The sequence below is a fragment of the Jatropha curcas genome, chromosome 2 (assembly GCF_041381405.1).
Source record: "Jatropha curcas cultivar XTBG-Jc1 chromosome 2, XTBG_Jcur_1.0, whole genome shotgun sequence".
NCBI classification, from domain to species: Eukaryota; Viridiplantae; Streptophyta; class Magnoliopsida; order Malpighiales; family Euphorbiaceae; genus Jatropha; species Jatropha curcas.
In genome coordinates this window covers 30,596,833-30,619,681 of record NC_143152.1, presented here as the reverse complement: position 1 = coordinate 30,619,681, position 22,849 = coordinate 30,596,833, and the positions used below count along the sequence as shown (strand labels likewise).

The 22,849-nt window shown below is 32.7% G+C and overlaps 4 protein-coding genes and 1 non-coding gene across 15 annotated transcripts; 2 read left to right on the top strand and 3 right to left on the bottom strand.

Moving 5' to 3' along the window:
* The first annotated feature begins 36 nt into the window (after positions 1–36).
* LOC105647786 (U11/U12 small nuclear ribonucleoprotein) lies at positions 37–4,547 on the top strand. 3 transcript variants are annotated; one of them, XM_089717658.1, is made up of 5 exons: positions 37–1,498; positions 1,636–1,750; positions 2,372–2,479; positions 2,772–3,560; positions 4,197–4,547. In XM_089717658.1, the coding sequence occupies exons 1-4, from the start codon at positions 81–83 to the stop codon at positions 3,501–3,503; spliced, it is 2,373 nt and encodes a 790-aa protein (XP_089573784.1). In that variant the 5' UTR covers positions 37–80; the 3' UTR covers positions 3,504–3,560; positions 4,197–4,547. The 3 variants fall into 3 exon arrangements, with proteins under 3 accessions (XP_089573784.1, XP_089573783.1, XP_089573785.1); XM_089717657.1 differs by having other exon boundaries at positions 3,662–4,547; XM_089717659.1 differs by having other exon boundaries at positions 38–1,471; positions 3,662–4,547.
* Positions 4,548–6,464: 1,917 nt separating this feature from the next.
* Positions 6,465–10,771, top strand: LOC105647787 (uncharacterized). Of its 9 annotated transcripts, none has more exons than XR_016319503.1 (4): positions 6,465–6,991; positions 7,316–7,996; positions 8,489–10,024; positions 10,467–10,771. XR_016319503.1 is itself a non-coding variant. In XM_089717667.1 (4 exons), exon 4 carries the CDS (start codon positions 8,566–8,568, stop codon positions 9,916–9,918), a length of 1,353 nt encoding a protein of 450 aa, XP_089573793.1. In that variant the 5' UTR covers positions 6,465–6,991; positions 7,316–7,477; positions 7,926–7,996; positions 8,497–8,565; the 3' UTR covers positions 9,919–10,328. The 9 variants fall into 9 exon arrangements, 8 of the variants coding, with proteins under 8 accessions (XP_089573793.1, XP_089573790.1, XP_089573792.1 ...); XM_089717667.1 differs by lacking the exon at positions 10,467–10,771 and having other exon boundaries at positions 7,316–7,477; positions 7,926–7,996; positions 8,497–10,328; XM_089717664.1 differs by lacking the exon at positions 10,467–10,771 and having other exon boundaries at positions 7,316–7,477; positions 7,926–7,996; positions 8,489–10,328.
* A 325-nt stretch (positions 10,772–11,096) lies between these two features.
* On the bottom strand, positions 11,097–12,215 carry LOC110008601 (germin-like protein subfamily 1 member 16). Its single transcript, XM_089717668.1, has 2 exons — positions 12,021–12,215; positions 11,097–11,857 (listed from the first exon to the last, which is right to left on the bottom strand). The coding sequence occupies exons 1-2, from the start codon at positions 12,160–12,162 to the stop codon at positions 11,307–11,309; spliced, it is 693 nt and encodes a 230-aa protein (XP_089573794.1). The 5' UTR covers positions 12,163–12,215; the 3' UTR covers positions 11,097–11,306.
* A 503-nt stretch (positions 12,216–12,718) lies between these two features.
* Positions 12,719–13,271, bottom strand: LOC105647883 (germin-like protein subfamily 1 member 7). Its single transcript, XR_016319394.1, has one exon. It is a non-coding gene; the product is annotated as a germin-like protein subfamily 1 member 7 (transcript).
* A 2,293-nt stretch (positions 13,272–15,564) lies between these two features.
* LOC105647884 (germin-like protein subfamily 1 member 13) lies at positions 15,565–16,449 on the bottom strand (the record flags this gene model as incomplete). Its single annotated transcript, XM_020684658.3, has 2 exons — positions 15,565–16,219; positions 16,320–16,449. Coding segments are annotated over 2 exons (678 nt in total), but the record flags the coding sequence as incomplete, so codon positions are not given.
* Positions 16,450–22,849: the final 6,400 nt, after the last annotated feature.

Below are 22,849 nucleotides of genomic sequence, written 5' to 3'. Positions count from 1 at the left end.
TGTCACTAAATTTTATCGCTAAAAAATTAGAATTGGCTTTCGTTTGCGGATTCAGAGTTCTTCTTCTTCTCCCTTTCTCCATGAATCCCTCTTCGACTGCATATCCCAATCAATACCTTTTCCCTTATCCCCCTCAACACCCTAACCCTAATCCTATCCCTAATTTCTTCTTCTCCGCTGTTCACCAACCTCCACCACCACCACAACGACCACCCCGGTCTCAATCTCAAGCTCAGCAACAGCAACTTCCTTCCGCCACAGCCACTCCGACTCTCGATCTCTCTACCACACTTTCTTCTCTCACTGGGCTACTCTCTCTCTCCCAACAAACCCTTAGCTCTCTATCTTCTCTACTCTCTCCTCAAACTACCTCTCTAAAATCCCAGAATGCCAATTTTGTTGCCTGTCCCCATAATCCTCACCACCTCATGCCTCCAGAGTTTCTCTTTCTCCACTCTCTTCGTTGTCCATCTCCTCTTTTTGATGACCCCACGTCTCTTATCGATTCCCTCCACTACCCAAAAACTGTGAAACTCCAAACGCCGCCTAAAAGTCCCTTTACTGAGTCGATTCAGGATTCCAACACTGAACTGTGCTTTTCTTTGGATAGTTTTTACTATGAGTTCGGTTCCAACTTCTTTTATAAAGATTGCCCAGGTGTTGTTAACTCCACTGATTTAGATGACTCAAATAAAACATTCACATTACCTGGTGTTTTATCAGTAGAATGTGCAAATTTTGTTGGCAGTGGTGAGGGAGATAATAAGGGTTTTGTTAAGAACGGGTTTAAAATTTTGCCATCAGATTTATGGGCAATTAGGAGGGAAGTTGAGGGTTGGGTTGAGTATCCTAGTATGTATTCCTATGGTGTTTTTGGTGTTATTTTACAGTTGAATGTGATTAGAGGGACCGATTTGAGGAGATGGCTTATTGCCCATTCTCCGCATTATGGTGTGGTGATTGATGTGTATATGGGAGATCATATTTCTGTGCTATTTAAGCTTTGTTTAAAGGCAATTAGAAGAGAAGCTTTGAGCCTTGTGGATCACGAGGTGAACATGAAAACTTCGAGTTACAACTGCCCGGTTTTGGGGCAAGTTTTGATGTGGATTGCATCTCACCTTTCTGGTTTGTATGGTGAAGTGAATGCGAAGTGCTTTGCTATTCACATTTTTCGGCAATGTGTGCTAGAAGTTGCCAATGGTATACTGTTTCCGTGGGAATCTAATTCGAAGGAAGGATCAATAGATTCGGATGATAATGCTAGTGATTTAAGAGATCTTAAATTAAATGAGCCTCTTGAACGAAGGATAGACTGTGAAGGTGGCACAAAAGTGGCTGAAAGTGTCGATGGAGAGGTGATTTTTGTGTCCCAAGTGGCAGCTTCGGTTGCAGCTCTGCACGAACGCACCTTACTCGAAGCAAAGTTGAAGAGATTAAGGATGTCTCAAACACTACCAAGATATCAACGGCATGTCGTGATTCCTTTTCTTATTTGGTGCTTGGCTTTTTCTTTAGTTGCAATATGTTTCATAATTTGCAAGTCAATATGTTTCATAGTTTTTTACAGTTCATTAAATGTGGTAATATGTGTGTGCTCAAAGGAAGTGTGGTAAGATATATTCTTACATGCAGGGTGGCTGAGCATGAATATATGTCAAAAAGGGCAGAAGAGGAGCGTAAAAAACGTCCTAACTACAGAGCTATTGTTGAGCATGATGGTCTGCCTTCGAAGCAATCAAATAACCAGGTACCACATAAAAGTGTATGATTCATTTGCCACAAGTAAATTACACTGTCGGCGGTGTAGTTATGGGCTCATAAGTGACTAATGCAGTCTATTTCAAAGTTTAAAGCTTGAAAATCCAGTTCTGAAAAATTTTCAAAAGAGTGAATGTTGCAGTTTATTTTAGAATTTGAAAGCCAGTTTTTCTTTTCAGAAAAAAACGGAAGAAATTCTCTTTAAGTTTTTCACTTCAGAAAAATAGTGTAGTGGGCTAAGCTTATTTGTGATACATGATGATCTACCCTATGTAATGTGGTTTATTATTTGTTTCTGGGTATATTTCAAATGAAGAAAATAAACAAGCAGCTAGAACTGTAGAATAGAACTGTATCCTGCTGGATAGCTGCTTTTTCCCCAGAGAGACTGTGCATGAGTATAGCTTGTATTGGGACTTGAAATCTTTTAACCAATAATCATAAATTTTTGGTCTGGCATGTTATTAGGAGCTTGTCTGAAGGTTGGCATCTTAGGAGATGCCAACCTTTATGTTGTTTTGCTGCCATGGAAACTCATTTGTTTCTCTTGTAATGCTTCCCTTTTATTGACTAATATCCTGTAAATTAAGATTTTTTGACTTTTAACAAGGAAACGAGCAAGACTAAGACAAGGCAGGAGTTATTGGCTGAAGAACGGGATTACAAACGGCGAAGAATGTCATATCGTGGGAAGAAGTTGAAAAGGACAACTTTGCAGGTAGGATGATGTTTTCATGTTGAAGTAGATGCTTTAACTAATTATTACACTGTCTTGTTGATTCTCAAAGCTGATTAAATCCTAGACTTGTTGAATGGCTGTTGTAAAATATGTTTCTGATATATGTTAGACTTGGGCGAGAAATTTATGACTGTATCTGATCACTGGATTTGACGAAGGAACCCAGCCAGCTAACAGTTTCTTTTTCTTGTTATTCTTCTACTGCGCATGGTTGTCATATTGAAGTACCCTGAGCTTTCCTTATTTTTATTTCTGTAATGTTTTCCTATAGGTGATGTGGGATATAATAGATGAATACATGGAGGAAATCAAGCAAGCTGGAGGGATTGGTTGTTTTGAGAAGGAGGCTGAAGAGGAACGGATGTCTCATAAACCATCCTCTGCTTCTAACATTGATATGGACGTTGATGAATTCAGAGAAGGCAATAGGAAGTCTAAGTCTTCTGAAGCAATAATAGCTACTTCAAAATACTATGAAAAACAATCACAACCTGATCATAGCCTCAGATCTATAAAAGCCAAGGATACTTCACCTCAATATTATGCACGACAGGAACGCAGTCATGATAGGTACCGTGAACATGTAGAATATCAGAGAAACACCTGTCAAGGCAGACATGTTAGAGATTATTATTCTGAAAGTCCAGAAAGACATAGAAGTCATGGCCTGTTGCATGAACAGAGTAGCCGTCAAACAGAACAAGATGATTCAGAAGTGACTAATAAGCATTGTGACAAAAGATCTTCTAGCAAGTCCAGCTATCAAAACAAGTCATCTCAGTATTTGTCACATTCTGCCAATAATTCCGGTAGACAAAAGGATGACGAGAAATTGGATGTTATGGATAGGCATCTAAGAAGCTCATATGAGAATCATAGCTCAAAGTTTCTGGCGAAAAATGCTTTTGAGGATAGATATGACCCTGCAGTATCTAATGACACAAATCAAGATGATGTGTATGCTAACAAGAAGTATGTCAGAGCAGAGAAATTCCATAAGTAAAATTGCAGCAATTCTGCGACCGCTTATCATGAGAAAGCCTTAAGTTTTATGATATGGGTAAGTCATTCTGTTCATTCTTCTGTATCCTCTAAAACTGTTTTATTTGAACTACATGTGTAGGTTTGCTCTTAACACTGTCTTTCCACACAACTTTGCAGTAGGAAGTCATCAGGCTTCAGCAATTTTGTCTGCTTCTGTATCCTCCGTTGTATCCTTAACTGTTTTATCATTAGTTCAATTGACAATGAGTAGCAATCGTCAATTAAGTTGAAATGACATTACTGTGAAAACTATTTAATACTTACTTTATACTGTCATATTTTCCCATATCAACAGAAATAGTTATTAATAATGTCTACACCTGAGATGTTTCTTGTGTTTGGTTCAAAATTTTCAATTCCTTGCTGAACAATTCTTTGATGGTAAGATCATTGGTTAAAAAGGCAAAAGCAATTGATAATCAATCAGCATTGGTTTTCAGGTTTGCTTGATTTGAATAACTCCAGTTTAAAATCCCTTCTTCTTGAAGGAGAAAGCATTATAATGCATAACATTGAATTTTCCTAAATTTGAGGGGTTTTATCTCTACGTGCAAAATTGGCTTGTTATTTGAGATTTGCTTATATCTCACCTTTCTGCTTGTAGATTAAAAAAGAATGCTGCAATTTTTTTTTTTTTTTTTTTTTTTTGAAGAATATATGAAGTTTTTGGAGCTCCAGTTTCCTTGAAGATCTTCCATATGGTGCAGAAACAAGCTTAGCAATGGAACAAAAGAATTATCATATCAGTAAGATGATGACCTTACGAATTTTCCATCAGCCTTTTGTCTTTATATCTCTAGTTGTTTCTCATAGATGTAGATTTAAAGTTAATATTCACCTGCTGTTGCTCTTACCATTTATATCACCCTGGCCATTTTACCCTTCGCTGTCGTAGTTTCCTCTCTAATATGAAAAGATAATGATGCTAAATTACATTTTTTTTTTGTTTACTATTGTAAATCTTTCTTTTGTTTGTATTCAAATGAATTTAAATTTTTTTTTATTTTGGTTTGAATATGGAACATCATTCCAAAAGAATGGGAGAAGTCTTGAAGGGTTAGTTACTAAATGGATGGCACATTTTGTTTATTCCAAATAAAAATGAAATGCAACTCTTGAAATAAAGTTTCACAAGTTCTTGTTAGAAAGTGAACCAAGCATGCCTTAAGCAAAGAAAGGGATACCTTCGGGGCAAACCTAAAATTGCAGTTGTGCGGATTAGATTAGACATTTGTTACCCGACAAGGAATTTGTATCTATTGATTATTTGCCTTTGTTTGGTAGGGACAAATACCTTTTTCTCCTGCAGGTAGTGGAACTTAACATCCCTTCTGATGAGGCATTTATTGCAACTGCTATTTCACTTTCTAAAGTTCATGATAAGTGATAAATGCCCTCTTTAGTTCCTTTCTTTATGTCTATTTCTAGCTCATCTTATTTGCTCAACCTACCTTTCCCAAGCTTTTCTGTTGTTGCAGCTAAAGAAACCTCCTCAAGTAGTTCATGAAAGCTTTAATTCTGGTTATTAGAGGTGATAGTGGCTTTTTTTTTTTTTTTTTACCTCATGTCATAGATGGAAACAAATGCACTAAAAAATTAGAGGGTGAAAAGCACTTAAAGGGAGAGAGAGATACAAAACGACATGAAGTTTCAGATTCATGTCTTTTCATGCATTATTATGTGGCCTCAAATAGTCAAATTCTTTTTTATCTTTTTCTTCTTTTATCTCCAACTCTTGTCCAAAGGTTGGGCATTGAATTAAGGAATCCTCTTAAAGTAGTTCATGAAAGCTTCAAATTAATTGTGGTTATTGGAGGTCATGGTGCCATGTTTTTAACATCATGTCATTAAAGGAATCATATGCAATAATACAAAAATTACTAATAAAGAAGAGGATAAAAAGAGAATGATAAAGGGAAAGTTGTCTAAGTGAAAAACTTTTAAAATTTTAATTGAAAGTTTGAATATTAGAATGGAGGCTATGGTCTTTGTGTTTACAATAACAATAACTAATATATAAATCTTTTATTTCTATTGTTAAGAAACAATATATTTTTGAAATAATAATTTTTCCTCCTGTGATTCTTTCTCATTTAATATTGTCGACCATTAACTATTGTAACGGGTCTATGTAGAACATGACCCAACAATCTCAATCTGAACGTTAAGGGTAAAGATTATGGTCATTAACTTTTATAATTAATTTTTTTTAATAATATTATTCTACCTCTTTAGTCCAACAGTGAATGATCATTCTTCAATTAAAGCCTCCATGTTATCTTTCAACAAATTTTATTTACAAATATAAATTATCTAAAAATATATAATAATTAAAGAAATATCACTAAAATTGGCATAAGATTCAAATTCCTTGAATCTAATCTATTTCGATCTAAGAAATTTTTTTTTAAAGTATCTCTCAACAAATTTCATTTACATAAATTATCTCAAGAAAATATAATAATTAAAGAAATATCATCAAAATTTTCGTAAGATTCAAATTCCTTAGTTTATATATAATTTTTTAGAATATTCACTTTCTAAATATCAACAGTTTGAATCTTTTTATTTATATAAAAAGTGAGAGGTATCAGTTTGAATTTTTTTATTTATATAAAAAGTGAGAGATATCGAGTTTTAATCTTTTTTATTATAAATTTTTTTCATCAATTTGATGAGTAGAGAGCCGCTATAAAAAAATTTTTTTTTTTTTTCAGATAAATAAATTCCAATTTATTCAAGTGAATACATCCATAACTTTATGATTCTAAATAGTGAAGTTTTCATTTTATTAAAAGATTATTAAATTAAAAAAAAACTATTGGTTTTCAGAAAAGGAGAAACAGACACGTCAGCAAGAGAGGCACAATGTAGACTACCCCAGTTCCCCACGCTATATATTCTGCCACCAAGTGTAACCCCTTCGTCTGTTCCTATTAATTCTTCTCTTTTCTCTCAACTGTGTGAAGAAAGTGGGGCAACAACGGCAATAGAAAAAAGAAATAGAAATCAAAGAAGAAAGAAACAAGAACGAGAAACCTCATGATTCATACAATACACCATCCTCTTTTTCAGCTCTTAATTACAAACTCATTTTTATAATTTCTTGTTCCTTTTCTTGAAATTCTTGTTCTTTCTTCAACTTTTATGGCTAAAAGTGGGGTTATTGAACCTATTCCTTATACTCGAATGGCAAACGCTTCAGAGTTAAAGGAACAGCTTCAGATACTGGTACAGGCAATTCTTGATGAGGAAGATTATAGCTTGGGAATTACTGATCAGATTATAAACATTTTGACTGCTTTGAAAAAATTGAAGTTGAAGAAGTTGAAGAATTCTTCTGATGATTCTTTGAAGGTGGTTGATGATTGTGTTGTTCCTGATGAATTTAAATGTCCAATTTCAAGAGAGCTCATGACTGACCCTGTAATCTTGGCTACCGGGCAGGTTAGGAATTCTTTTTTTTTTTTTTTTTTTACATTCTAGACTACTTGTTAGAATTCTGGTTAGAGTTTTGAGATCCTATTGGATGATTTCTTTTTGTTAAAATTATGTTGATCATACATGCAAGAATAAAACTTGGTATCCATTGCAGAATTTAAGTTCTGCTTCAGAATTTACTTGTACCTTCCTTGGCCAATTATGCAAGAATTAAAGTTCTGAAGAGAATAGTATTAGTCTTTGAGAATTAAAGGTTTAACTTTAATAATATGGAAACAGTTAATTTGGTTCACCTTTCCTCCTTTTAACTATAGAAACATTGAATTTCAGGAAGGTTGATTATGAAGAGAAAGTGGGGCCCAAAGCAAGAAAATTTTGTAGATGAAGACTAAAGTTGATAATTAAGCATAATTTTCAGATGATAAGCTGGCATAGCCTCTAGCAGGCTTTTCGTTTGAATCTTTTACCATTGTTTTCCATGTTGGAGATAAGGTAGGTAGATAGAAAAAAATATCTACTTTCGGGGTGGCCTTTCAAACAATGATAAGAAATTGACCCTCATTGTGGTGCATTAATGAAACTGTCACCAATGTCCTTATGCTGTGATTGATTCTAGCTTAAATTGTTTTGCCAATTTAATTTGTGACAGTGACATTGGAAAGCAGGACTTGTGATTAGTCTGATCAATTTTGGAGCATTTACGAATCAATATTAGCATCTTCTTTTAGGTCTTTGATTTGCAGGCTTGTGGTGCAATATCCATTTTATTTTTGTTCTTCCTGAAATATTTCTTGATTTGCAGACTTATGATCGACCCTTCATCTTAACGTGGGTAGTTGAGTTTGAGGGCCTTTCATTGATCTTTTAAATTGCGAAGAGGTCATTGTGGATTATTAGTCTCATTGAATGCTTCTTGTTATACTGCTAATTCTCATTACAGAAGTCATAAATTGATCGCTCTTTTTCGAGTTCACCTGTGCTCAAGCTCTCCTAGTTTCCTGTATATATGAGGTAAAAAAACAGTTAGCTTTTTTTATTTGATTTCGCTGTTATTCGGAAGATAAATTGTATTTTTTATATACTTACCTTTAATCGGATAATTTAAATTTTATAAAGTTAATCTAGAATTTGTAAATATTCCATAATATGATATGGCACTCATTTAGTATTTAAAGGGAAGAGTAAAATCATTCGTTGAGGTCTGTCTTATTTTAGTAAATTTTTACTTTTTAAAAGATATTATTTAATTCATGAAGTTTGAAAATGTTAACTAATTAGTTTTATTTTTTCATCTGAAATTAAATGTATTCTTATAGAGAGTATTTGGCGTGTTTCTGCTTACATAACAAGTAATATTTACAGTTAAAATACTTGGGCTTCATTTCTAAAATAATTGGTAATATTAAAATTTTAAGATTTTAAAGTATAAATACATTATGATAATATTTGATGGATTAATTTGGAATAAAACTTTTTGTGTTTTTCCCCTCTGATTCTTAGCAGCGGTGCAGAACTGCAGATGCCCATTTGCGTAATTCCGGTGCGACCATCTCACTTCAGCAAAGCCATCAGAATACGAAATGCTCCGATCCGTCAAACTCTATTTAAGAACCACCGCCACCGCCACCGCAAACCGCCGCCACCTCAAAACCCTAACTCTCTCTACCAGCACTACAACCGCCAATAAAGACGCCTACTTTGCCTTGGTCCATCACATAACCAACATAGTCCGTCGCGACATTTATCCGGAACGCACTCTCAACAGACTCAACCTCCCTGTGACTTCTGAGCTCGTCTTCCGTGTTCTACGCGCGTGCTCTCACTCGCCTTCCGAGTCCCTCCGCTTCTTCACGTGGGCCCGCGCGCACTATTCCCCTACCTCCGTCGAATATGAAGAACTTATCAAAACCCTAGCCCGCGCGAAACGTTATGCTTCTATGTGGAAACTAATTACTCAAATGAAAGACCAAAATCCCCAATTCAGCATTTCTAGTGATACGGTGTGTTCTATTATTGAAGAGTATGGCAAACATGGACTGATCGATCAAGCCGTGGAGGTTTTTAATAAGTGCAGTAGTTTGAACTGTGAACAAAGCGTTGGCGTTTACAATGCCTTGCTTTTTGCTCTCTGTGAAGTGAAAATGTTCCATGGAGCTTATGCTTTGATTAGAAGGATGATTAGGAAGGGTTTGGCTCCTGATAAGAGGACTTATGCTGTTCTTGTTAATGGATGGTGCTCAAGTGGGAAAATGATTGAGGCACAGGGTTTTCTAGAGGAGATGAGTAAGAAAGGGTTTAATCCTCCTGTTAGAGGAAGAGATTTGTTGATTGAAGGATTGTTAAGTGCAGGGTATTTAGACTCTGCAAAGGAAATGGTTAGAAAGATGACTGAGGAGGGCTTTGTGCCAGATGTTAATACATTTAATTGTTTGATAGAAGCTATTTGTAATGTAGGAGAGATTGGTCTTTGTGTTGATATGTATCATGGTGTGTGTAATTTGGGGCTTTGTCCTGATATAAATACGTATAAGATTTTGATTCCTGCTGTTTCAAAGGTGGGCAGGATTGATGAGGCTTTTCGGTTGTTGCATAGTTCAATTGAGCATGGGCATAAGCCATTTCCTAGTTTGTATGCACCTATAATCAAGGGGATGTGTAGGACAGGGCAATTTGATGATGCTTTCTGTTTCTTCGGCGAAATGAAGGTCAAGGGTCACCCTCCAAATAGGCCAGTATATACAATGTTGATAACTATGTGTGGACGTGCAGGCAGATATGTGGAAGCAGCTAATTATTTGTTTGAGATGACTGAGATGGGGTTGATGCCAATTTCAAGGTGCTTTGATATGGTGACTGATGGGTTGAAAAATTGCGGGAAGCATGATCTGGCTAAGAGGATAGAACAGTTAGAAGTGTCTCTTTCTAGAATTTGATTGTTGACAGTTTCTTCATCATGGATGGAATTTGTAGAATTTTATTCCGCTTCCCTCATGGATGACAAGTGCTGCTTGGATATGGAAAGCTGGTTGATTTGCAAAGGTAGATTCTGGTCTTAGTTGTAAATCCAGGAGAGAAATGCTCAAATACCAGCCTCACTTAAGTTATAATTTTCCTAAATCTGTCCTTTGCGGCATGATGTGGGAATTCGAGTGTCTGATGCTGTCTGCTGGTCATTATCTGCATTTCAAGCCTAATGCTTAAATGAGTTTATTATCTAATTGTATTGAACCTGCAAAAAGCAATCGTTTAGTTTGCAAGCCTTTGCGTTCTTTTTGCAGAACTTTCTGTTTGCAATAACTGCATGAAAGATATTTTTGTTAATTTCAGTTAATTGTCAACCAAAGCGAAGACTTCTAAAGATAATGGGCACTGAGATGAGAAATTATAATTGTTCATTTAGATGATAATTTCATAAACAAATACTGTTCGTGTGATTTTCCGCGATGCAGCTTGTTAAAATAACAAATTGATATCTTTCTAGGATGAGAAGTGTATTGGAAGTGTGGAGAGACTACACATGCCAGCAGCTTTGTGTCATTGATAGCAATACAGAAGACTGGCAGGGGGTGACTCAAGAGGAAGAAAGCTGCAAGCAAATTAAACAACCTAAAAATAATGGTTAATCTGCTCCAATCTTAAATTCCTGTTAAGTGATGTTGGTTTCCTGATCTTGTACAATCTTGCATCTGTCACAATCCTTTTTATGGGTAAGTCACAGAGTAGTCTATCATTTGTGCATGGAGATGATAGAGAAATAATGATATAATTTTATCAATTTGGGTCCAATTAGCCCACAAACTTTGTTCTGCAATCAAATTAACAGAGACCATTATATTTTGTTGAGTTTTAGTTCATTTTGTTTTTTCCTTAAACATTGAAAAAGCTTCCACTAGGCTACATGATAAAAAAAGTAGTTCTTGAGTTAAATATATATAACAGTCAGTTATATTTTTTTGTAAGCATATGTATTCATTGTCTTCATTTGAGTATCTGCTTTGAACGAGAAGATAATAAGAATGATTCTTTCTTTCGATGTATTATCTCCTGGCTAGTTATAGAACTGTAGAATAAAGAGTTCGGAATTTCTGCTGGAATATAAGGAGAGAATCAATTTGACAAAAATTCAAATATTTCATACTGCTTCCAAAGTTGAAATTGACAACAGAACATGATTGGAATTGACAACAGAACATGATTGGAATTGACAACAGAACATGATTGGAAATCTCTTATTAGTTTATTCTACTTGTGGTATTCAAGGAACATAGAACAACATCACCATAGAAGGTTACTGGTTCACAGTTATTTTGTGCATGTCTCCTTACTTATTGCTACTAGCAAACTTTTTCTGAAGATCGTTGACGACATTCTTGTCCAATTGGAATGCCTTAGCGAGAACATCAGGATTGATAGGTGGATTAGATCCAAAGGTTGCATTTGCTATGGTCGTAGCACCAGGATTTTGGCTGTTAAAACTAGCAATGGCAACTCCATTGGTCTTTGCAATGTTGAACTGAAAGTGAATTAGGCCAATTGGAAAGACAAAAACATCTCCTTTGTGTAAGATCTTACTGATAAAACGATTTGGGTCTGTTGTCACGAAACCAACATAAAGGGTGCCCTCGAGGACTAATAGGATTTCTGTGGCACGGGGGTGAATATGAGGAGGGTTTAAACCACCATTTGGTGCATAGTCGATACGAGATAGGGAGATACCTAGAGTGTTAACCCCTGGTATCCGGTCGACATTTAAGAGCGTTACATTTGATCCATCTTGATTCATTGTATTTCCGGGAATGTTGAGTCCCGAGAAGGAGAAATCATTGGGTGTAGTGAGATTTGGATTCTTGCAAAATTTTCCATTCACGAACACTGCATGGCAAAAATTTATTGTTAACTATTCAAATCATGTAAACCAACGTATTCCAACAATACTCGTTTTTTAGAAGAAATAATGTCCTTTCTGGGATGAAAAAATAACAAACAGTAACTTGGAATAAAGCAAAAAAATAAAAAAACTGAAACAAGATTATACCAGCATTCTTGGGTTCATCTATTGCTACACAAAAATCCTGGAGTGGGCTAGGGTCATAGGCACTGACATATGAGAGCGCCAAAGCCAAGACTGTGAAGGCTAGAAGAAAATGAACACCTTTCATTTTTATCGGAGACCCCATCTAGCTTTACTTCTTAAATGAGCGCCTGAGACTGAGAGTGTGAGAATTACTGCATGATTACACATTATTTATAGATGAATATCTTTGCACTATCGAGTCTTGTTCCTTAACAACATAAATAATCTGTTTTTTCAAGGATTAGTTTTGGTTGGTTATCTACTTGAAGCTATGATTCAATCTTAAGGTGAGTCTGTACTCAGTATTGTTCAGCTCTCATACACTTCCACAACTAAAATGAGAAAAAACAAAATTTTTGTTGAGGAAAAATAATTTTTTTCTTTTTTGTGAGGAAAAATATTATTAGGCGCAAATCTGCATTTTGTATTATACTGAATTATTGTACATTAAAGACCGGTTTTTAACTGAAATGACAGAGACAAGGGAACTATAATTAAATCATTTCCCTTCCATTTTGTATTATACTGAATTTTCGGTTTATCTATGTTTCTAGCAAACATATTATTTGGAAGTAATTTATTTCACAAAAAGATTTCTCGTTCTGAAGAAACTATTATGTTTAAATCAATTATAAAATTTATAATTATATTCATCTGAAGAAACTATTCTGAAGCAAAAGCCACTGCATTTGTCTTTGCAATATTCATCTGAAAATGAATCAAACCAATCGGAAAAACAAAAACATCTCCTGGGTATAGTACTTTACTGATGAGTCGATTAGGGTTTGATGTAACGAAGCCAACGGAAAGAGTGCCTTCAACAACTACAAGAATCTCCGTAGCTCGAGGATGAGTATGTGGAGGGTTTAATCCACCATTTGGTGCATAGTCAATTCGAGCCAGAGAAATTCCAAGAGTATTCAAACCGGGTATTCTGTCAACATTCAACATAGTTACATTTGACCCGACCTTATTTCCTGTATTTCTTGGAGTTTTCAGTCCTAAAAAAGAGAAATCATCTGCTACAAAAAGGTTGGGGTCTTTGCAGAATTTTCCATTGACAAACACAGCATTTGTCGGCTCATCAATGGCTACACAGAAATCTTGAAGAGGGATTGGGTCATAAGCAGAGACAAACGGCGAATTATTAGCTAATAAACCCAAGAGTAATGTGAAAGATAATACAGCAAGGGAAGAATGATTATCTTTCATTTTGTCTAGCTTTCTTGTTTCGAATTCAAGGTGTGAGAAATCTTGCATTAGTGGATTAGTATTGATAGCTAAACTTTGGTAATGGTTATCTTCTTTTTTTTATTAGTATTATTATTGTTAGTGTTAGAATCATTATTTTTATTATCCTTTATAATTTCTTCCTGCATGAATCATTCTTCTCCCTATACAAATAAAACTTGGTTGACAAATTTGTGTTTATTTTATTTTTACGTCATCTGCAGATGCGTGGCACTGGTCATTTTTAATGAATCAAATACAGCTTGTTATCCTATTCTACAAGCAACCAATATTCAGTGACATGAAAATTTTGCCATGACCAATTTAATCTGTCAGTTCTCCGCTGATTAATTTTAACAAAAATAATGTTGTATCTACGAGTGTCATGTAAAATTTAAATTATTTATAAATCTAATGTTTGTCTGCTATGGAAAGTGAATATTACACTTAATTGAAGGCAGGAAAAAGCGATCAGAACATTAAATAATTTTTATTTTGCATTGAAATCACCAAATCGAGTTGTTTTCTATAAATAAAAATTGTAAATTATCAAAAAGACTTTTTCATTAAACTAGTTTTATTGCAAATATGAGATATGACTATTAGTGAGCAAAAAATACACAAAAAATAATGTTTTATTAAAAATCCATCCGATTAATTAATAGCTTCACTAAAAATATTTATTTGCTCAAAATATTTTTTCACCAAAACATACATCATTTAGTATAAAGATATCCTTGATTTACTTCTTAAAAAAAATATTATTAAATTATAAACACAAACCTAAATTAATTGCATCATTCACCAAAATTGCAAATATGAGATATGATACCTTAAATTAGGTTTGTGTTTATAAATCAATGGTAAAGAAGGATGAAAAATTTTCTTTAATGATAATAATGATACATGGAATTTTCTATAGACATTTCACATGGATGAGTAATGGATTAGAAATGATAAATGAATTTGGAATTTTCAATGCTTATACAAACATGACATGACTATTGTTTGTTTTGTGAATATAATCTCAATATTTAGTTTTTAAATAAACAATTAATTGTATTAAAAAATAATTTTGATTATTTTACAATAGAAGATTTAATTTTTTTTTTTATCATAACATTTGAAAGAAAGATAAATACTTATTGTTTAAAATTATGATTAATGATTAGAAATAAATTTGTTCCTTCCTAAATTAGGTTAATAAATTCTTGAAATTATTAAATTATTTGTACTTTTTTCAATTTGGTTAATCAAAGATGTTTGACAACTGAAATTATCCTTCAAACTTTGCTAATGACAAAAAAAATTTGTGTTTATATTGTTAATCACGCAGCTACTTTGTTAGCATATATATATATAGAGAGAGAGAGAGAGTGTTGGATAAGTCTTATCCCTCACCGCAAGTGGTATTAGTATTACTTCCAATTTTAAGCTCCTAGATTGCTAATTTATTGGGTAAGCTCCCAATTTTTGAACAACTCCGCAAATTAATAAGTATTGACAAATATACATACACTGATAATAAAAAATGAAACTTGTTAGAAAAGAGTGAGAGAAGTGGTTTTGGTTGGTAAACTATTTTTTTTAACTTATAAACTTAATCCACTTATAATGAATGATTCCAATTTGGAAACCGATCCCAATAATATATATAGTTTAGAAGTAATGCACAACAAACATAAAAACAAATATATAACGAATGATCACTCGAAAACTTTAATATTTATAGTTATAAAAATAGAGAGATAAAAATTTCTAAAACAATAGGTTTAAATTAACTAGTAAAATATGAAAAATTCGTGTGTATAGCTAGAGATGTATGGGTGGTCTCATACATTATATTAATAAAAAAAAATTTTTTAAATGTTACTGATTTGTCATTTTTTCTTTCTAGTGTATAATCATAAATACACTTATTTAAACCAAAACATCGTTTATAATTGATTTGATATATAGGCAGATGCATATACTGAGTATATTTAAATCTTTTCCTTATAAAACAATAGCAATTGCGTTCAATAATTCCTAAAATATGGAAATATGAAAAATGTGTAGACACAGTTAACTATCAACAACAAATTGTAGCAAAATCTGAATAAAAGAGTTCCATTCTTTTTCTTAATTCGTCCAATTAGACAAACGATCTTGATACCATTAACTAAGCACAAAATGAGATATATACTGTCCACACAAATTTAAAAAAAAAAAATTTAATCGTAAAAGAAAGCAATTTCCTTTTTATTATTATCAAAGTATCACATGCAACTTGGGAAATACAGAAAAAAATAAACAGCGTAAAATTATTGTCAAACAACACTGTATATATGTATTCTTTTAAATGGCTGTTTTATGCATGCATGTACATATAGATGTCGTTAATTAGTTGCTACCACCAAACAGCTTCTGAAGATAAGCAACAACGTCCTTGTCCAATTGGAAAGCCTTAGCAAGAACATCAGGATTAATAGGAGGGTCAGACCCAAAAGTTGCATTAGCTATAGTAATAACACCAGGATTTTGGCTGCTCAACCCAGCAAAAGCAACTGCTTCAGTCTTTGCCACATTCAACTGAAAATGAATCAAACCGATTGGAAAAACAAAAACATCTCCTGGGTATAATACTTTAGCGAAAAGACGACTTGGGTTTGATGTGACAAAGCCAACATAAAGAGTGCCTTTGAGGACGACAAGAATCTCTGTTGCACGAGGATGGATATGGGGAGGGTTTAAGCCGCCATATGGTGCGAAATCAAGACGAGCTAAAGAAATACCAAGAGTGTTGAGGCCTGCTAATAGGTCTACATTTACGAGAGTTACATTTGATCCCACTCCATTATTTGTATTTCTTGGAATGTTTAGACCCGAAAAGGAGAAATCATTTGCTTCTGCAAGGTTTGGGTTTATGCAGAACTTGCCATTCACGAAGACTGCAATAATATTACAGAAATGTTAATATAATCCATGCATAAATTATATATACATATAATAAACATAAAGAAAGTGGAAAACTGAGGAAGCTTATATTACTAGCATTCTTGGGTTCTTCAAAGGCTACACAGAAGTCCTGGAGAGGGCTAGGGTCGTAGGCAGAGGCAAATGAGAAAGCCAATGCCAAGACAGTGAAAGAGAAAGAAAAATGGCGCCTTTCATTTTTATTTTTTTATAACTTTCTGTGAAAATAAGAGGCTTCTGTAGCTTGTTATTCTTAAGTGCTGGGTGTGAGAAATATTGGTTGAATACGTAGGTATTTATAGAAGCAAGTCTCTGAAGTATTCAAAGCCATCGATCCTATATTGATCACATATAGAGTGATGATGTAGGCAATTACCAACTACCAAGTAGTGGTTAATGGCTTAAATTTTTCTGTTGCCTTTTCTTTTATAATTTCTCCTAACGAATCATCGTTCTAGAAGTGTATGAATCAGTATTTTGGAAGAATTATAATCGCAGGTTTAATTTCACTGGAAACACTTATTTGAGTTACAAAATTGTTATGATTTTGCAAGGAAATGCTTCTTATTTTTAATTCAGGCTTTTTAATTATATATATATATATATATATATATATATATATATATAATCAGGAATCTTCTATTTACAGTCACTGGATAATAATAGACTGGTCTTCCAAAACATTTTGTTGATTGTATATGGGGAAAATTTTGCTTCACTAATTTGTATTCTATATTTTTCTTTGTACTAATTCGCTTTATAAATTTGTAAAATTTCAGTAAAATTATACTATAGAGAATTCTTTAATTTTTTTTTAAGATAATATTAGTATTTCATTGCAAAACTTCAAATCAATACAAATATTGTAGGGAGAACATGACTTTTATCATGAAGACCAAACATAAAACAAAAATTATAAAATAATTATTGTTCGCTGATCTAATAAGAAATTTCATTCAAAAATAGAAGGTGAATTTGAAGAAAATGAATAGATATTCAAAAGTGGTTAATTAGATGAACTCTCCAAATCTTCTATATACGACGTAATTATCCATAAATTAATTGATTATGACGAACACAGAGGATTTAAACCACTAAATCCAATGGAGGAACAGGCCGTACTACTTGACTCCAAAAGACGAAAATCATTGGATAGTTGAAAAATTCTCCACAAATTGCAACTTATCCAAATAAACCAAGCAAATGCAAACAACAAACAAAATCCCACATAAAATGGAGAGATCATAAACGTCACACAAGATGGAAATAAAATACAAACAATAGCAAAAATATAAATAACATAAATCTATGCCAGAATAAACATAAATCTGTAATTTATTTAACAAAAAAATATAAAAATTTACAACAAAACTAAAAATATACTAAAAATATGAGGAGGGGTTGTCACAAGAGACAAAACTCAGTCCTTCCCCGTATCTACATGCTTGATTTTGTGTTTCAATATAGAGAATGGAAGAAAATTTTGAAGGGAGAGAAAAAGGGGGGCGGCAGTTGAAAAAAAAAATTACGTAGAATTCTTTAATTTTAATTGTTCATACGAACATAAAATGTTCATATTTATAATAGGCAATGTTGCGATCATTCAAACACATTTTTTAATGCAATTCCAATTTTCTAAATGCATTACAAATTATATCAACGACTCATTTAAAGGAAAGTCAATGATGACCGACAGAGGAACTCTTTAAGAATAAGAAACCTTTTAGATAGTCATGGCCATATTACGGTTTCGGGAACCGGAACCGTCGGTTCGAACCGGCCCGGAACCATAACCGAAATCGGGACGAACCGGAACCGGAACCGAAAAAATTCGGTTCGATTTCGGTTCCAGAGAACCGGTCGGAACCGAACTGGAACCGCCGGTTCGAACCAGCGGTTCTAGCCGTTGTAACTGTCAGATTTTTGCAGTTTTTTTTTTTAAATTTGTTGTGAAATGTCTTAATTACCCCTCCCAACAGCCATAAACGGCTATATAACGGCTAGTTTCAGGGTATTTTTGGAAAAATGAATTTTTGGATTTATTATATATACCTCATTTTATTTACAAATTCATTACAAAAAAATCTCAACTCTCTCTACAATATACTACACTCTACTCTATATTATTCATTTATTCTTCTCTACTCTACAATCTCTTTTATTAAGTAATTATTCTCTCTAATTTTTTTTATTCAATTTTCCAAATTAAATTTTATTATCATATAATGGCAAGTGGAGGAAACTCAAATTCGGGTAAGGGCAAGGGAAAAATTGGAGAATCATCTATCCCTACAAACGACATCTATGATATGATTCCCGACCAATTTAATTTTGAGGGTTTTCCAAATGAAAATTTGGATATTCCAACTCAAGAATCCGAATTTAATGAGCAATTTCAAGAAGATGAAGAGCAAGAGCAAGAGCAACGAGCAAAAATTGTTACAAGAGCAAGACAAAGTTCCGACATATTCTCCATTCATTTCACAAAAAAAATTCAAAGGTGAGAAAATGTACGATGTAATTTGCAATTATTGTGGAAAATCTTATAAATTTAAACAAGCGGCCAGCTATGGATCATTTTGGCAGCATTTGGAGGCAAAACATCCAACAAAAATAGGAGTTGATCGGTCTCAACAACAAATTTCTGGGTACGCTTCTAACCTTTCTTTATTTAAATATTCTGAAAAAATACAAAAAGAAGAATTAGCAAAAATGATTTCTATGGAACATTTATCTTTTAGTTTTGGTGAAAAAGTAGGTTTTAATAATTATTGTCGAAAAGCTTTAAATCCTTGTGCTAAAAGAGTACCAAGAAATACTGTAAAACGAACTATTATTTCTTTATATAACAAAGGAAAAAAAGAGTTAGAGCTTTTATTTTCTCAATTGAAAATTCGTGTTTCAATTTGTTGTGATGTTTGGAGTGATCATTGACAAATGCATTCTTATATGGGTATTACATGTCATTGGATTGATGATGATTGGAAAATTCAAAAAAGAATTATTGGTTTTCATGTTTTTGATGATAAACATACTGCAAATAATATTTATAGAGTAATTGTTTCAATTTTAGATGAATATAAGTTGACAAAAAAATTTTTTTCAATTTCATTTGATAATGCTTCTGAAAATACTAGATCAATTATTGAAGTTAAAAAAATTTGTGAACCAAATATTGGTGGTAAATTTTTTCATATAAGATGTGCATGCCATGTTTTAAATTTATGTGTACAAGATGATTTAAAAATTCTTGATTCTTTTATTTCTCCAATTAAAAAAGCTATTTCATATTTATGGACACATCCCCAAGTGATGAAAAGTTGGGCTAAATTTTGTAAAAAAAATAATAAAAGACCAAAACGTTTTCCAAGGGATGTCCCAACTCGTTGGAATTCAACATATGAATTACTAAACGAGTCTTTTTCTTATAAAGAATTATTATGCTTTTTTGTTACTAATAATATTGAGGATATTAATTTATATCCACAAAATTGGGAGATTTGTGCAAAAATTTTAGATATTTTAAAAATTTTTAATGATGCTACCTATAAATTTAGTGGGGTTTATTATCCCACATCTAATTTATTTTTACCTATGTGTATTAATATTGTTACTGCACTCCAAGAATTTCAAAATGATGATTTATTAAAAGATTGTATTTTTTCAATGAAAAAAAAATGGTTATCTTATTTTAAAAATATACCACCTCTTTATCTTGTTGCTATTGTATTTGATCCTAGATGTAGAATGGATGTTTTATGTGATTATTTGACTATTTATTATGATGTATTAAATCTTGATGTAGAAGATAATGTTAATATAAATATAGTAATGCATGAAGTTAAACAAAATATTATGCAATTATATAATGAATTTGTTCAAGTTTCTAGTTCATCTACTTCTACTTCTACTTCTTCTCAATCTAATATTCCACAATTTCCAACACAAAGGGTAAGTGGTATTGATGTTGCTCAACAAGTTTTATTACAAAGACAAAAAAGAACAAGGGAATCCAGTTCTATTTCTGAATTTGATAATTATTTAACAACTTCTTTTGAGTTTGGTGATGATTATGCAAATACAGATTTTCCAATTTTAGATTGGTGGAGTCGTCACGCAAATACTTTTCCAATTCTTTCTTTACTTGCAAAACAAATTTTAGCAGCTCCGGTCTCCACTGTTGCGGTTGAACAAGCTTTTAGTCGTATGACAACCGATTTACTAGAAGCACAAGCATGCGTGGATGATTGGACCAAAGTCGAACTAAGAGCCCAAGAAAATCCAAAAGAAAATGAAGATTTATTTGATTTATACGATGGGTCCTCAACGGGAACATCAACCGGTGGTGCAAATAGCGATTAAGGTAAAAGGGGTAAAATTGATATAAGGTAAATAAGAACTACGTGGGCTTTGATTCCTCTAAACCCCAAGAGGATACGTAGGCAACTTAATTTTTTTTTTAAATAAAAAAAAAATTAAGTTCAAGCCCAATTTTTTTTTTTTAAATTATGTTCAAACTTAAAAAAAAAAAAATTCAGTTGAAATTTTTTTTTAAAAAAATAATTATGTTCAACACTCAACAATTCAAGTCTTTAAAAAAATAAATTTAATTGAAGTATTTTTTAATTTTTTAGGTGTATTTTTTAATTTTTTATGTTCAAATAATTTTTTTTAAACCGGTCTTCAAAATTTAAAATTTTTTAGGTGTATTTTTTAATTTTTTATGTTCAAATAATTTTTTTTTAAACCGGTTTCAAATTTTAAAATTTTTTAGGTGTATTTTTTAATTTTTTATGTTCAAATAAATTTTTTTTTTTAAACCGGCATTCAAAATTTAAAATTTAAAATTATGCGATTCGCCGGAAAACCAATTGGAACCGTCGGTTTTGTAATCAGATCGGAACCGAAACCGGACGGTTCCAAACCGGAACCGGAACCGGACCTTTTCGGTTCGGTTCCGGTTCTAGCTTTTCTGGAACCGAAACCGCCGGTTCCGGAACCGTGGCCAAGTCTGCTTTTAGACCAAGTCCATGGAATAGTTCAATAAAAAAATAATATTTTTAAGCGAGAAAAAAAATGATAAAATATGATTAAATATTTTAAAAAATTATTTTCATTGATTTGGCATATAAATGGAGCTAGAATTCAATCTAAATAACTATTTTTTGAATCAACGAGATAAAGGAGCGTTGAATATGAAATTTGATGATTTAAAACATTAGCTTTGCAAGGAATAACCAAAAGAAAAATAAAAGTTGGATTAGAGGTAGTTAGAGTGGAGAGAAAAACTGATGTATTATTAGAGTAGGATGACTCTGACTAATCAACTGTTCTAACTGAAATTTAAGTGTGAGATATCCTATGATGAAATTTTAAGCAGACTATACACCAGTCTTTTGTTGAATTTACTGACTATGGACTTTTTCGTTTTTTTTTTCTTATTACTATTTTTAGCAACTTTATATTTATCCGTGCGAAATGGATTTCATTTTCAAGTTAACTTTTTTTTTTCTATAAAATTAGGAATTTAAAATCTAAAGTTACCATCGTTTAAAAGGAATATTACTTAAATACTGCCCTAATTACATAAAGTTATTACTGCCATGGCCTCCATGGTCAACTATAACTTTTTATGTCACAATGCAAGCAATTAATTTTGGACTGATCATTAGTGATATCGGATTCCAACCATCCTGCTTTATATGTTCTTGTGCGAGCTTCTCCTGACAAAATCTAAAAGACCAATCGTTCCCTTCACCATTTTAATTTCGAAGCAGTCTCATGCTCTGGTTTCTTCTTTTCACATTTGGATTTTGGCAGTTGGGCACCACAATCGCAGCACATGCTCCACATCCAAGCCAGAAGATAATAAAACAACTAGCTTGTTTGACATATATGTTTAATACTAACAATTTAAAGTTCAGGGGCTTATGAATGGATTTGGACCTCAACTTCGAAGAGAAGAATTTTGATCTTATTGAAGATAAAAGGATGAGACCCTGCTATGGAGTTTCGAACCAGAGAATTGCAACCATCCACTCTAGCCCCCGCTTCAAACTCACCATGTGAAGACACTCCATACCTGAAAAAATCAATATATATTTACATACATATAAATATAAAAACATACAAGAAATATCATATTAATTAAGAAGAAAAATTTTTATCTACTCTAATTAAATTTCAACTGAATCATTCTAATAATTAATAAATGATTTTTGCATTTCAATTTTACTTATATCAAACAAGTAAAAAGGATGTAAGTAGATAAAATGTTCTCCAATTTGAAACCCTTTGGATCCATGCATCGCTTTCCTCCGCTCTTTGCCTAACCTTCTATCAATTGCAATGTTTTAAATTAAATTAAAAAAAAGGAAAAAAAAAAAGATTGGAATGTAAAGCACTGTAATTAAACGCAGATTGAGTAAATTTCAATAGTAATTTGGCACTTGACATTAATTAAATTGAAACTGGAGTATATGAATAATGAGTTCACAGACTCCTTTACTAAAAGTCTAAAAACAAATAATAACATAAACCAAGATCTCATCAATCACAAACAATCAACATTGGCCAGCAGTTAAAATTATAGACCAATTAGAATT